Here is a 16041-nt window from a genome sequence, read left to right on the forward strand (position 1 = left end):
GAAGAACATCTACAAAAGAGAATTCCATGTTCACTTAATGGCAACCGAGTCTCAGTTAGCGGTTTTATTCACCACCGAGCCTAAAAGTTGGTAGGCTGCTCCTCCAATGTCATGTTCTACGTTACTGATTTGAAAGGGCCTCTTAAAGGTGTCTAATGACTTCAAAAAAAAAAAAACCCGTAAAAAAATAAAAATAAAAAAATCGGACGTTCACTTTGTTAAGACAGTCTGAGAATCAGGAAAACCTTCGGCTTTCAGCAACACCAGATAAAGACATCATCGTTTAGAGGAATTATTATTTAGAGAAGTTATTAACAGTAAAAATCATGATTCAGAAGTGGGAAATAACACAAAGACGTGTCCAAAGATTTGAGGACTTAAAAAGTCATTATAGGCAATCGGAATACACGTCAATATTCAATAAACTTTTGCACAAGCGTTGCGTCAAAGACAACAGATCGTCAGACTGGGGGTTAGTTTTTAGGGTTAGTGGCCACTGAATTTTTGGTTTGGTATACTGGAAGTAAGGGTGTACAAACTTTTGCGGGTAACCGTACTAATTCTTTGGTACAAATGTGGCATCGAAGACATCATCATCAAGACAGAGGTCTTGGAATTGGCAGTAATGAGGGAATGTTATAATCCTGGTTCTTTATATGCCGTTGAACCTATGTGACAAATTTTATACCAAAACATTGCTTTGAGAGTTAAAACTGTGGCCGGATATGTGGAAAAACCCCGGAACCGACAGTCAGAACCTTACGACTCTCAACAACAGTTTTCAAACCCGGATAAAGCTTTTCCGAAGTGCGAGCTTACGGAGAGGACCAGCGAGAATAAACACGGGCAATAAAACTCGGAAAACCTTCAGACATCCAAATCAACGTGTGAAGCGACGGAGGGGAAAACGGACGGTACACACACGGTGTTGGGTTCCACCCATGGCCTTCACCAGAACCTCTGAGTTACAACGTATCTGCGTCTGGAAAAACCCAGAACTCGTGACCCTCTGATCCCCCCCACCCCCCCCACCCTTTCATATTTGCATATAATCCTTCCAGGACCGTGGCTGCATTCCAGCTCTGAGTGACACACAGGGAGAACCCGTTTTACCCGACAGCACGTGCACACTTCACTAAGAACGCCGGGATTTAAACTGTTTGTTTTTCATTAACGTCCTGCTCGGGAAAGAATGCGTCCCTCCCTCCTCTCCCCGCCGGGTGAGAGAACCTCGCTGGAGGCTTTTTGGATGTGCCGGAGTTCACTCGTAACCTTCAACCTCGTCTTGGTCGCTCGGATAAAACACAGATCCGCTTTTAGTCCGTGAGCGTACCCAAGAACGGCGGTCGCATGCGGACGTGCATCGATCTCACGCGTCTCCGATAAATAATAACAAATGTATCCCGCCGTAACTATCGAGACAGGCCACGTTACCGTTCAAAAGCTGTTCATGTAAAAAAATAAAAAAATAAATCTATCCAAAAGGCATACAGATGTCCTGTCACAAAGAAATACAAATAAGACGTCGTGTTTTTGCTTCTCCGAGCAGGTCGTGAACACGAGGTTCGGTAGACGCCCGAGGTTACGCTGGGTAATGACCTGCACCTCGTCCTGACGGCACGCGGTTCCGTACCACAGCGTTATCTGAAATGGAAATAAAAATGTCATGGAAAGAAAAGCACACGGAGAGCTGGCCAGCGTGCTTGGCCGAGTTCATTCACAATTAGCAGTTATGTCTGTAAAATCTGGCATAAGTTATTGCACCCCTCATAAAACCAGGCCTGGATTTGAATAAGTATGTGCCTGCTTTGATAAATAAACAAAAACACTGCCATGCTACAAAAAAAAAAAAAAAAAAAGCTAGTTAACCCTGAAAAGCTTCATATCTGCTGTTTTGTTTGCAGAAAAAAAAAGAAAAAAAAAAAAGGTGAAGTTGAGTGACAGCAGAACCAGACGATCAATCCTCAAAGCTGCTCATGACTTCAAAGCTGATCTTTCCCCTCTTTCCGCTGGGCCGAGTTTAGTGTTTCTGTTCGCTCTCCTCCAGCGCTGGAACATAAATAAAGCTCTGTAATAAGCGTCTAAGTGGCTTTAGCTGTCAACGTCTTTACCAATTACTGCATCGTTACCACGCGTGCTAAACACACAAAAATACTTTCTTTTTGCCTCACAACAAGCCACTGAACAAGTTTTTTTTTTTTCTTTGTGAAAAAGTACACAGAGGAGGAAAGTCCATGGGACAGCGACAGGAAAAGAGAGGACATTTTTAAAGTGAACTCTGCTCTCTAACAATCCTCCCTCAAAGCTCTGGCCTCTCGGTCTCTCTGGTACAAAGGAGGGCTTTTTTTTTTTCTTTTCGGTGAGAGCAGAAACTCTACACGCCTCTGCGCTGGCTCGTGTCTTCAAGTTCAGAAAGAGGAGAGCAGAGGAGCGAGGGAATACGTCCACCTTTTCTTGTCGGCACGCCTCTCCGGGGTTGGAGGAGCAGCGTCGGAAAGCCGGGGGGCTTAGGCGTCAGGAAATTAAACATAAAATGAAAACAAGCTTGGGTTTGAAACGATCCCGTCTCGCTTTTCTCAATTTCCCCAACTGAAGAGCGGAGATAAAAAACCGAAGCAGGGGACAGGAAGAAAACGGGGACAAGCGACTTCTTTTTTCCTTCACCGCCGCACAATCCAGTACACACGGTGTAGCGTGTGCGGACCTTAAACTACACGCTGCGACGTAACCGAAGAAAGAAATAAGGTTTCTTTAAAAATAAAAAACACGACTGAAACGTTTTCCTCCAAACGACGGCGTTTAAGTCACGGGTAACGTTAAAGGACTGGTACGGTGTGATGAAACAGACTTCCTGTCACCACCCCAAAGCCCATTACTTCCGTTTATTATCACTCACTGAGTGTTCTATTCCTCTTACACCTCAGCAAGTTGCCAACAATTAGAATTTTCTTCTTCTCTTCTTCTTCTTAAACAATGACACGTCATACTTGTTATCCATTCACAGTCGCATGTGACGCTGTGGAAGCAGTCGTTCCTTCACCAGCTGCTTTTTACTTTCTTGGACTTAATAAGAAATATAAACGATAACGACTTCAAATGAGCGCGTTAATACAAACCTGCGGTTCGCAGCTGCGCTACTGTCCGAGCCGCTGTTTAAAGAAAACTAAAATCAACACCTTCTGACCAATCGGAATCCAGAATCCAACACGAAACACACGTCTGGACTGTTGATTGGTTCCACGACGATCCACGGTGTCAGTCTTCATAATTACGACTTGCTTTTCACGGTTCTTCCTCTCTGCCAGTGAACAACCGTAAACATCGTCGTGATCACTACGGACCTGTCGGTGAATGCATGTGTTGGTTATTGATATGTCATTTTTAAAAAGGTGCTAGTTACTGTTTTTTTAAGGACGTACCGATGTTGAGGTTCGCTGTTTATTCGTGGTAAAACGATGTCATTTTAGAGAACCTTAATCTGCAGAACCCCCGTGATCCGACATGACATAAAGTGCAATCAGAGTGGCAGTGCGATCGGGTTTCTCAGAGAGCAGATAGCGAGATGACGTCTCTCTGTTTGGCTGCGGTGGAAAATGCCAGACTTAAACCCATCTGAGGCTTGGCCTGTATTTAGATCGCTTTCTCAGCCTTTGATGGCAGTTTAAACATAATAATGCTCTCATAAACAACGCTTTTAGGATCAGTTGTCAGAGGTAATTATGGTAGACTTTTGTCATGAGAACGCTGTGCTACGCTAGTCTAAGCACAAAGGGGTGAAGGGGGGGGTGGATTGGGGGGATGCTGAGGATCTGCTAGCATTTTGTTTGAGGAACTGACGTGAAATTCTCTCCACATTGTCTGTATTAAGGACCATCCCCTCCATCTTTTGTCTTTGATTGTCTGCGCCGCTGCGGAATTAGAAGAACGGCTTCGTTTCTTTCGCTCTCGGTTTTTTTTTAAATTGCGTGCGAGTTGCACGCACGTGTGGAAACCGAGGGGAAAATTGCATGTCAGTGGACCAAAGATCGGCAGGATGATTGGGCCAAATGTTCTTTTCCAGCCCTGAGTTCAAACTCCAAAGGAACTCCTTTGTCTGGGGCAAAAAAAAAAAAAAAAAAAAAAAAACAACGCCTGCGATTGTCTGATTTGAGAAATTCAAAAACTAATAAAAGATACGAGAGACGACGATCTGTCAAATACGGGTGGAGAACGTGACAAAAATACACAATGATCCTTGAAAACAGCTGTACGATAATAGTACCACGCTTTCAGGATGTAACCTGGTGAAAATATTCGCATGTGAACAGATGATGTGTTTTAAACAGACATAAATAACAGAAGTACTGCTCGTGGGGTTTCTTCTTTTGGGAAACTTGACAGAAAGGTGCACAGGAGGAGACTCGATAGACCTCAGGACTGGGATCCAAAAATTGAACATAAGCGCCAAGAAAATAGAGAAAAACTCCTTCCAGTTTAAGGCCACACCCACGTCCGGTTTAAACCCAAATACGTATACGGATCTTTGGAGCACGAAACCGATGCTAGCGTCGCGTCACGCCCGTGAAAGGTTTGCTAGCAAAGTGTCAGAAGTGCCGCATTAAAATAAAATAAAAAAGTCGATAAAATGTAGGATGTTTTTTTTTTTTGGGGGGGGGGGGGGGGGGGGAATTGTCAACTTCAGTTTGTTACTGTTACTAAAAAACGTTATAAAAACATTTAAAAACACGTGCGATATTTTTGAAAAGTGCGCCGTGATGAATTTATCATTATATTAATACAATCATTAAAAAAATTAATAAAAAAACCCCCACACCAACTGGAGCCTGAGCAATCGCCAGAACACCTCACGTCACTAAACATTTATTATTAGCGTACGAGTGTTCGTGGAGTGAAATCACTTAGACGCTGTTCCACTCGGTTTTTTAAAACACAGTCTTCCAATCTATCATGAGCGAAGGTGGAGGAGTGACACGGTTCTCCGAGACCTATGGCCCCGGTGGGTTCCTGCACCCCCCTCTCTACCTCCTGCTGTTACTGACGGCTCCAATAGAGGAGGGAAAAAAAAACCTCCGAGGAGGCCTTCGCAATCCGTCATCTCCTACAACATCAAACACCACGCAGGTCTCACTGAACTATTCTTCTAGGAAGAGGGAAGAGATGCTGAAAAATAATACGCCGCTCGGCAACAGCCAGGAGGATTTCTGACGGAACGTTTTGCAACATCCTGGCTCTTAACGGACAAAAGTTTTCTGTTTTTTTTGTTTTTTTTTAAACGAATCTGTGTCCAAGTTTCCTCGCTGGGAGTTCGATTTGCGCAGATAACGATCACGTCGTCGGTTAAACGACGAAAAATAAACAGTGTTTATAACGTGTTTCTTAAATACCTCCGTTTCCTGCAGGTATGGTTCCAGAACCGGAGAGCCAAGTGGAGGAAGAGGGAACGTTTTGGACAGATGCAGCAGGTCCGAACGCACTTCTCCACCGCCTACGAGCTTCCACTCCTCACTCGGCCGGAGAACTACGCCCAGGTACAGCTGACTGTCTCAACTAAAGCCAATAGCAGAGGAGAGAGAGGGTATACCATACTTCCTGGAGTGTTTTATTGCGCTTATACTACTGCAACATGCCAGTGTTTACACATCATCGGGGTTTGTTTTTTTTTTGTCCATTTACAGTAAGCTAAAAATATCAAGTAAATAGTCACTATAGTATATATATGTAGTATAATACGTTGTGAAAGTCAGAGGTAAAGCTGTGATGTTCAGTTTTCCGACGTCTTTACGACGGGGGCGTTTTTACGCTTCCTTGTGGTTTCTCGGTAAGATGAGGGCTGGTGAGGGAGTGACTGTTTATAGCTGCTATGACGTAAGTGAGAGCAGGAACTCATTTCGGAGAAGAACGTTCATCGTAACTATAACTGGATGAGAATAAACGCGATTTGTGATGGTTGTCAGATTGTCGTCGTGGTAGAGGAATTAAACACTTCAGGGCTTGCTCGTATAGGGAAATAAGCAGCGTTGGGACGGTAGGAGGGACTCGGCTTCAACACCGCGCCGTCACTGATTATTTTTCCTCTAACAGAAGGACACGGAGAGTGTTATTCCTGACTCGATCGGCGCTGTCGTATAAATACAGAGTAAATAATGACAGCGGGTCTGTGTGTCGTAAACACCGCGTGGGATCGGAGAAAATCTCGAGGTTTTTCGTGTCCCAGGAGTCGGGTCGGGATCGGAGGCCGCGGCGGAGCGAGACACGCCCTCACGAGAGAGCGAGAGATTCCCCCGGATTTATTGTGAATCTGCAGGAGAGTGGGAGAGCAGAGGAGGCTCTTCAGGGAGCAGGCCTGCAGCTGTGGAATGCAGCTCGACGCACATCTGGGGCATCTCCCTGAGAGGGCTTTCATCTCTCTCCGAGGCAGCCCTCCCTCAGATCCCCTCGCTTCAACACACACACACACACACACACACACACACACACAGAGCGCTGCCCTTTCACTTCCCTCCACGCTCCTCCTCTCAGCAGAAAAGACAGATCCACAGAGTCACGCTAGGTGTTGAAGAGAAGCACAGACAGACATTCCTCTTCTGAGTGAGGCTGAGAACCTCAAAGTGCCTGATAAATCTCTCTTTTTTTATTTTAAAAAGCACCCCTGGGACCCGGCGTCACGGCTGAGACGAGAGTTTTGACGACGTGCGCAAGTTTTTGGAAACAAAGGAATGCCAGAACTAAAGCATGTTGTACGCACTGCACTCGTAGTGCTCTTCGTAGTGTTTCCACTTCCTGTTAAAGACACACTTTCCTGTAGAGTTCTACATAAAACCAAAGAACCCTTCGAGAGCCTTGATTTGAACTTGTTTCTAAAAGTCTACAGCTGTCAGATAAATCGCATTCGAATTTCAGTTACTCAAATGCATTCCCATTTATATCGCAGAAATGACAAGAAATCCGTTTCCACGCACGGCCTTCCGTGTGTTCGGGAGTTGTCATGATGACATCATGTTTACTAGCTGGAACCTTTATACGATTTAGCGCTGGTTATGCTAGCAAGCTGGAAAAACTGTAGGCAGAGTTCTAGTGGTCTAGTATGGTCACAGATTGATACTGCCCCCTATTGGCAGCCCACTTCCTGTTCGTCAGGGGACACCAGCCCGGTTCCTGGAGATCGACCTTCCTGAAGACTTTAGCTCCAACCGTAACGGTGCCCACCTGATCATCTAATCACTAGGAGCCTTTAGAAGTTCTTGATCAGCGAAAACAGGTGTTAGATCCCGGTTGGAGATGATGAGGGTTGGTGAGAACTGCTCTACGTTCGTTTCACCAGAATGTTTAGGAAACGTCTCTACATGGACTCGTGTTAGAATGACGAGAATGTTTTGAAAACGTAGATATTATTTATATATAAACTCTTATACGAACGTACTTATACCCTTGTGCAAAAAACGTTTGTCTACCGCAGTACGATCACAAACCAGCATCAGACTCAGGATGAACTCAGAACCGTGAAGTTTAAAAGACACACTCCTCCGATTATACAGATCAGGGTTTGGGTTGCATTTTTTTTTCAATAAAAGTTCCAAGTTTTTAGTCTTAAAATGAGAGACTTTCTCTGTGCTTCCGTATAGAAATTGTATATAAATCGGGGTGAATTTAGCTAACAAGCTAGCTAACTTAGCCAATGTGGTTGTCATGGTAACATATATTTTGACAGGTTTGGGTGAGGTAAACGGAGATTAATCCTGGAATACCACTCGTGGCACTAATTAGAGCTAGTTAAGTTCAGCGGATGTTCGTGATATTCATTTGGGTGGCATGAGGATCTGGGGGCGTTTCCTTATTTGCATATTTACGAATATGTATATCTGGTGGCATCAGAAATGAGGATAAAGCTGTAGAGATGTTCCTGGGACCTTATGTTGGTCATTTCATTAGTATTACAGCCGTATGAAATTGTGTATTATTTTAAATGGTTTGAAAAGTACTGTTTAGAGGTATTTAAAAACCATTTCCTGTACTATTTAAACTGCTTGCGTCTGAATGAGTCGCCTATCGATTGCAGAGATGTAATAATAAGACTAACAGGCGTGTGTTTCCTTTCCGTTGCATCACAGATCCAGAACCCCTCATGGATCGGAGGCAGCAGCGCAGCGTCTCCGGTGCCAGGCTGCGTCGTTCCGTGCGACTCGGTGACTTCCTGCATGACCCCTCACCCCCACGCTGCGAGCGGAGTGTCCGACTTCCTGGGCGTGCCCAGTCCCGGAGGTCACATGGGACAAAGCCACATGGGCAGTCTGTTCGGGAGTCCAGGCATGAGCGGTGGCATCAACGGATACGATCTGAACATGGACCCTGACCGGAAGTCGTCCAGCATTGCTGCTCTGCGCATGAAAGCCAAGGAACACAGTGCAGCCATCTCCTGGGCCACATGATCGCCCAGACGCACCGGCACCGTCGCTCGTGGTGTTCTTTAACAACGCAGTGAGAGAACGAGACGGTGAAGAGGACAAAAAAAAAAAAGTCAAAAAAAAAAACCACGAGCATGGGTGAATACCAGAGCAACCACGATGCCACGTGTGGCGAAGGACAAAGACGGTGAGGGAGTGGACTGACTCGGAGAACAGAAAACTGATATTATTATTATTAAAAATTAAAATAAAACCCTGTGAAGGAAATCCTCTTTAGGAAGAGAATAATCTGAGATCTGGGAAATGAGAAATAACCAAAGTGAGCTGTGGTTAAGGATTGGTAGTTCCTGGGATAAAACTTGCTAAGAATAAATCGAATTAAAATAAAAGCAACCCCTGCACTTATCAGACGAACCTGTAGGTCCTAGCTGTAACGAGTAACTATACAGAAACAGGCCTGAGAATACGAACAATTTCACTACTTCACAGACCAGTGGTGTCCGATCTTATCCGGAAAGGGCCGGTGCGGGTGCAGGTTTTCAATCCAACCGAGCAGAGGCACACCTGAAAGCAGGTGGACTCGGGCGTGGCTCCTGCTCGGAACGGATCGGAATGAAAACCCGAACCCACACCGGCCCTTTGCGGATAAGATCGGACGCCCCGGTCATAGACGCATCTTTACCCGAAAGTCCAAATCTGGACTTTCTTGGTGAAAGTCAAAAACATTTACATACTTAATCTGCATATAAAGAAAAAAAAAAAAGAAACGTAACTTTCCTTTCCATTTGAGCAAAATGACGACTTTATGCTCACGACTAGTCTAAATCATTCTACACTGCACTGAAGAATATCTTCTTACATCTAATAGCGCTGTGTTCGTCAGGCGGTGCGGCCACGCGGAGCAGGAAGCGTTCGTACGCAGCGTGCGATGGTGAAAGACTGACCCTGGACGTGCAGGACCCTAAGGAGCCCGAGACACTTTACGGGAAGGTGTGGACGAAAACCGGTTCACACTTTATGACTTTCAAGCCAACGGAAAATGTCAGAAGAACCGAGATCGGCGCCGTAAGAACGCAGAATTTGACGAGCTCGCGGTATCAGTGGCAGATTTAGCAATTCGACCAAAGACGTAGCAAGATTGCAAACTCGGCAACAAATACGGTAGCGGCGATGGAGAGACGTAAACAACACCGTGCTAACGGACAGAAAGGACGATCTCCTTATTTACCTCAAGCGCGGTTCCAAGAGCGTACGTTTAAGCGCACCCCTTTTCTGCACCAGCTGATTTCCCCATCACGCTGACTGAAGGCCTGAGCGGCCTCGTACGCAGACGCTGTCCTTATCGTTAGACGATCATCACATCGTATAATCTGACCTGGAGAACGATTAAGGCGAGTTCAATCTAATCGGATTCGGTCCGTACGGGATTTCGCAAAGTTTTTCCGTGATCGTTGCGGGCCATAAATGCCTGGTTTTGCTGTGGCGCTTTTCAAAATTTGTTGTGTGACTTTTTTTTTTTGCAGAAAACTACTCGAATTGTCGAAATCGCAATAAATAGCTGTGCGTGCTCTTCCGCCGTGATGTTCATGGGTAAATGAGACCTTTCAGCTGTACGCATGCTCGACGCACGTGAATCGAAGAGGGCTTTGGCTGAACGCGTGTTGGTGACGACGTCACGTGGGGTTCGGTCGATGCTGCGTTCATTTCTGCGATCGCAGAAAATCCTGACGGGACCGTCTGAAAAATACAATCGTAAATAAATCCAGCAGACAGTGATTTTTGAGAAGACTGGGAGACGCTACACGAGCCGACTTTTTAAAATTAGGACGATTTTTCGACCGATCTGCACGCTGCTTCTAGTCCCGCCCACATCTCCTAGCTCGGCTTGCGTGGTACCTGCGTCAGCATGTGACCAAATACAGCCCGGGTACACCTCATAGCCATGGAAATTGCAGCAACATGGAGGATTATGGGTAATTTGCCAAGTCGTACCGCGCGGTCCTGTGGAAAGAGCTTTAAAAAAAAAAAAAAAGCGTCATGCAAACCTTCATCACATCGAGCGAGGGCTTCCTTACACGTCTGGTTTCTGATCAATTTCGACATTTGAAACACAGAGAAAACGCTGCATCTTAAAAAAAAACACATGTAATGTATTCCCCTTCTGTGCAGAGTTAACAATCTCTCTCTCTCTCACACACACACACACACACACACACACACACACACACACACACACACACACACACAAGAAAGAGCTAAAGCCATTTTCCCGTTCTAAGAGCTCCCAGGTGAGACTTAAGCAAGTTGATGGATTTGTTGAAATATATTACCCTCTACATCTCAATCCACGTTTATTTTCTCTCCCAGAGAGACTCAGGGCAAGATATTTAACCTGAAGTGACAATACAGTGCGTCTGAAAGCTCGGTCAGGGTTTTCTACATGCTTTATATGGCAATAACAATAACGTCAAACACCATCTAGCGACGGTCACCTTGTAGCGAGGCAAGATTTCCGGAGAGATCGTGGACGAAGAGTAATCCTGCAGCGATTCGGGACGTTAGGCAGAAAAAAAAACCCTCAAGCTACAATATAACAGTAAACTACACCCCGCTGTCCGTGCCAGATTTCCCAAATACTGACTAAAGAATGAATTTTGCCGATTTAGCCGAGACCTCGGTGCGTTATCCGGGTATATGATCTTCCAGAGACGGCCGGTTCGAATACGATGCGCAGAGACATTTAAATGCATGCTCGGGTTTGATCTTCGCTGCATGATTTTTTTGGCAGCGGTCCCTCAGAAAATGCCCAGCATTCCACACTCGAGTCCGACACCCTGACACTCATCGTGGACGTTTGACTTTCCTTTATCGCCGGACGTTTTACTCGACGCGAGTTAAAAGCGGTCGGCGTTCCATCGTGATTTGCTTTACAGCATTTCTGGGTCTCGTTCGTTCTTTCTTTCTTCCTTCCGGATTCCAGATATAGATCAGATAGAAACAAATCTGTTCTAAATTTGCGGAAGAACCCGATACGTGTTTAGACAGGCCGTTTCCGGTTTATAAACCAGAACCGCGTTCGTGTCATCTTACTGGGAGGCTTTACGGAATTCCTCGTTTTCGGACGCAAAGAGGTTTTATCGCGCTCATAACTGGAGATGAGCGTCTGACGCCGGTGTTCAACACTTCGACAGGTCAAAGGATTGAGTAGAGGACACTAAAACAGTCGAAGAGGAGGGGAGAAAAGGAAGCACACTCGTTATGAAATTTCAGACGAGCGACTAACAGCGGCCTTTTAATCGTTAGCTTAACCATTAGCGATTAGCTCATAGCTATGAATAAAACATGAATTTAGTTGTTTTGTTTCACGCCGGCGTTTAAACGCTGCTTCAGTCATCCGGATTTTTATTTTTTCGGACAAGCCATGTCATGGGTTCACTGATCAGACCGGAGAAGGCGAATAAAACGAGCAATCGTCGAACTTGTGTGAGAACTCGTTCCTTGCTCGATGCCGTCGCCTAAAGAACTGAATTTGAACGGCTGTACGTGATTGGCTGCAGCAGAGGATCTGGTACAGAAGGCAGGTTCATGTTTAGGAAACCAGCGTTGATTCTCCTGCAGTATTTTTTCTTGCTTTCACGTACTGGGTGTGTTGCCATGACAACAGAAACAGACGTTAATGACGTGTGCATGAGTGTCGTACGTATTTTACAAAACGCATGAAATGTGGTGAAATTCATCATTTCAAAGGTCCATGATTTTGCAGACTCGTGAAGTTTTCCTCGTGTTGGCGTCTTCGCCGAATACTCTCTTGATTTAACGAGCTGTAATGAAAGAATTACGCGACGAAGAACCCACGATTATCTAACGGACGCTTGGAGAACCCTTTTACGTATCAACTTGGTAAGCGGCGTCCGCTACAAACTTCAAACGTTTGCTCGTTATTTTCGTTTTCATACGTGGAACCTGTCAGAGGTTTACAATTCAGCTTGGTACTCGGTACGCTCATAGAAAAAAAGGGTTCTCCAAGGGTTCTTGGCTTCCTGAAAGGTACTGCTTGGAACCCGTTCTGATAGGGAAACGCTACGCAGAACCTAGCAGCTCTCTAAATTTCCTAAGAGTGAATCAGTATGAGGACGTGATGTCCAGGGTTTGTACAGGTTTTCTGAAATAAGGTTCAAGCTTGACACCTGGTACTATTTTAGAGAAAAGGGTTCTTGTAGAGATCCTTAAGGGGTCATCGGAAAATTAAGTGCAAGTTAAGAACCCGTAGTTACCCAGTGGCCCCTTGAAGAACCCTTTTTACTTGCTCTTTTTTTTTGGGGGGTTCTTCAAGGGTTCTTCAAAATGGGTTCTTCAAGGCTTCTCGGCTCTCTGAAAGGTTCTGCTTGGAACCTGTTCTGAGAGGGAAATACTCCTTAGAACCAAGAAGGTTTCGAAAGGACACCCTGGCCAGGTTTGTACAGGTGTTCTGAAATAAAAGTCAAGTTCGTCAATTCTTGAAGTGTTCTTAGCTTCTAAAAGAGGGTTCCACGTGTAACCCTTTTTTGCATGCTAACAACCTGTAATTATCCAATGACCCCTTAAAGAACCCATAAAGAACCCTTTTTTCCTGCTCATTATTTGTTACCTAGAATCTGGCAGAGCTTTACCATGTAGCTTCTTGGTGCTTGGTACAATCTTAGAAAATTGGGGTCTTCAAGGGTTTTCATCTTCCTGAAAGATTCTGCTTGGACCCTCTTCTGTTGTAGGGTTCTATACAGAACCTAGAAGGGTTCTAGATTTTCTCAGAGTGTAGTATGATGACACAAGGTTTTCTGAACTAAATTTAAGCTTGGTACAAAAGGGTTCTTTAAGAGTCTAGCTGGGTTCTTAGCTTTCAAAAAAGGCTTAAATCCGGTTCCATCACCGGATCCAGTTTCTTTTCTGCATTTAAACATGAGCATATAGATGTTCCTGAGAGCTTGCACTTCTCTCGAGCCCTCTTAGCGTCCCTGTACGGCGTAGAACACCGGTTTTGTCGCTCTTGGGTTACTCAGAGGGCGAAAACGACGGTTTCACGTTCCGGCGTTCTGAGAAAGGACAGAACGCACAGCTGTGTGACGAGCAAATGCAAAACAAACATGCCTCGCTCATGCTCGTGCTCAGCTGTCAAGGCTCCTCTTTCACAAAGTCGCACGCTGCACGACTCGACTCGCTCTCTCCCGGTTTAAACCATCGACTCGCGGACATTCGTCAAGTTTCCTTAATTATCACCCGGACAACTGCGGATCGGGATTGTGTGACAGCACCGAGATGCCGGTTCTCGTTGGGCGGGTTATTTTACGATTGGCTTTAGGCGGCTATCTCAGCTCACAGCTCAGAACTCAGGTCACTAAAATAGTCGTGGGATAATTTTGGTTTCTTTACACAAAAAAACAAACAAAAAAAAACCTACAGGTTCTACCAAGCATGAAACTCAAACTGGTAGCAGCGTGATTCGTGCAAACAAAATAAACAAAAAAGAAAAAACATGAAAGAAGTCCATCTCTACATCGTCCCTTGTCACTTCTAATACTACTGAAGAAGGCATATCCGAGTTCTAGAATAATAATATAATGCTTTTGTGTGTGAGCGTGTGCGGGCATGTACAATTTTCTGTGCGTTAATTTTTTTTTTTTGCTGTTTAAGAATTGAAAATGTAATTAATTTGTTGTAATTATCCTTGCGAGGAATTTAATATTATTTCGTGTGTGAGGTTGGGGTTTGTGTTTGGATTTTAGGATTTAAATGTGATTTTTTTCTCTCTCTCTCTACGCCCCCCCCCCCCCCCACCCCACCCCTCCCCGGTGTGATACATTTTTCATTTTCTTTTCTCCTCCCAAAGCTTCGAGCTAAATGTACGGCGTTCTAATTAATTATTTACTTCCAGGCTTGTTGATATTCTACATACATATATATATAAACATATATATGTATTGTGTGTGTGTGTGTGTGTGTGTGTGTGTGTGAGATTTACAACAGTAAGTTATTGCACTTACAAAAGCTTTGCTCATAGTAACTGACCTGGGTTTGATATCACTAATAAGCGGTATATAATCAAGCTCCAACATTTGGTCTAATTGATCCCCCCCCCCACACACACTGTCCCAAACTCGTCTTACACAACAGTAATTACGCATGACTCAGCTACAAATCACAGCCTTTCTGAAAAACCGTCCAAGGCTCCCACTGGTTTTATGTGAGCCTTTATTATTTTTTTTTTGCCCCAGGACAATTCCCACTCAACAGACTATTTTAAGATCTTGGCTTGTGAAATCGCATGCATTCTCAAAGCACCATCATTCCTCTTCCATTCTCTAATAAATTGGACTAATGGAGTACCAGTGGAGAGAAGAAGCAGCGTGGGTTTGACCGTATTCCAGCAACGGGGAAAAGAACATTACATTCTAACCCACGTACTGTAGAGGAAGGAGCTCTGCTGCTTTTATTTCAGGCTTTGAATATGTGTGTGTGTGTGTGTGAGAGAGAGAATCCATGTGTGTGTTAGTGTTAGTGTGTGTGCGCTTGGTTTTTTTTTTCCCCTTTAGATACTGATCAATAAAAACCTTAACATTGACTCACCTTTTGCTTTGTCTGGTCGTGCTCTTCCTCCTCCCTCCTCGGGCCACTAGAGAAGTGCTTAAAGGAGTAAAACACTCTGCATGGTGCTGTTACAGGAAAACAATCAACGACAGTCCGGTGTGACGCAGCCACGTGGTGAAGCTGATGAACAGAACATCCTGATGCGTTTTATTTCACTTATACGGCAGCGATTTGCCACCGATCGCAATTTTTATCCGTTTATAGTTACACGATGTTAATTAGTGCCTGTTATAGCAGCTATAAACAGTAGTTCCTTCACCTCTCTCTCTTTAAATCTTTCTTGAGTTAGTAAGACTTGTCATGTTACACAGAAACCGAAAACTTAACGCTACAGCTTTACCCGACACCGGAGACTCCTTCTACAAACATTAAACAAGCATCGCCTTACAAAATATCAACAAGAAGAACGTTTTTTATTGGTTTATTATTCTGTATGTATATATATATATATATATATATATAGTCCCTGCGGACGAATTGTTACTATAGAAACGATGAGAAGCGCTTCGGAGAACTGAGAACGCTTGCCTCGGTGTGTTCTCTATTTCGCTCACACACACACACACACACACACACACTTCTCATAAAGTAGACCCGTTTAAACTCGGAGCGATTGCAACACTCCCAGAGACGCTCGCTTGGACTAAATAACAGACACTTCATAAAGCAAAAGAGCTGCAGACAATCTGGCTCTCGCTACGTAATTGGTCATCCGCTGACATTTCCAATACCCGAGTCGTTGCTGAAAACCTCCTCCTTACCAGATTTTCTCTTTCTCTGTCAGGGAACAGGCCGAGCAGGAATACATTTCTCTTCACAAGTTCACTCCCCATAGAGATGAAATGCATTTATCTCAGACATGCAGGCTCCTGCACTTAAATCATTCACAGAGCTCAGACATCTGCTCCATCCCTAGACAACAGAAACCATAAAAACACACACACACACACACACCACTGCTTAGTTTTAACTTCACAATGTCACATAGGCATGCTTTAGAAAAGAAGTTGCTTGAAAC

At 44.6% G+C, this 16041-nt stretch overlaps 2 protein-coding genes across 2 annotated transcripts in view; one reads left to right on the forward strand and one right to left on the reverse strand.

Moving 5' to 3' along the window:
- Positions 1–14997, forward strand: part of alx4a (ALX homeobox 4a) — a 33972-nt gene extending 18975 nt beyond the window's left edge. The window contains exons 3-4 of the mRNA XM_017478917.3: positions 5400–5528; positions 8109–14997. Coding sequence (XP_017334406.1) covers positions 5400–5528; positions 8109–8426 — 447 coding nt within the window. The 3' untranslated portion in view covers positions 8427–14997. The remainder of the gene's footprint in view (positions 1–5399; positions 5529–8108) is intronic.
- Positions 14607–16041, reverse strand: part of ext2 (exostosin glycosyltransferase 2) — a 39529-nt gene continuing 38094 nt past the window's right edge. The window contains exon 14 of the mRNA XM_053683316.1: positions 14607–15935. Coding sequence (XP_053539291.1) covers positions 15917–15935 — 19 coding nt within the window. The 3' untranslated portion in view covers positions 14607–15916. The remainder of the gene's footprint in view (positions 15936–16041) is intronic.

This window comes from Ictalurus punctatus, chromosome 10 (assembly GCF_001660625.3).
Source record: "Ictalurus punctatus breed USDA103 chromosome 10, Coco_2.0, whole genome shotgun sequence".
In the NCBI taxonomy this organism is placed as follows: domain Eukaryota; kingdom Metazoa; phylum Chordata; class Actinopteri; order Siluriformes; family Ictaluridae; genus Ictalurus; species Ictalurus punctatus.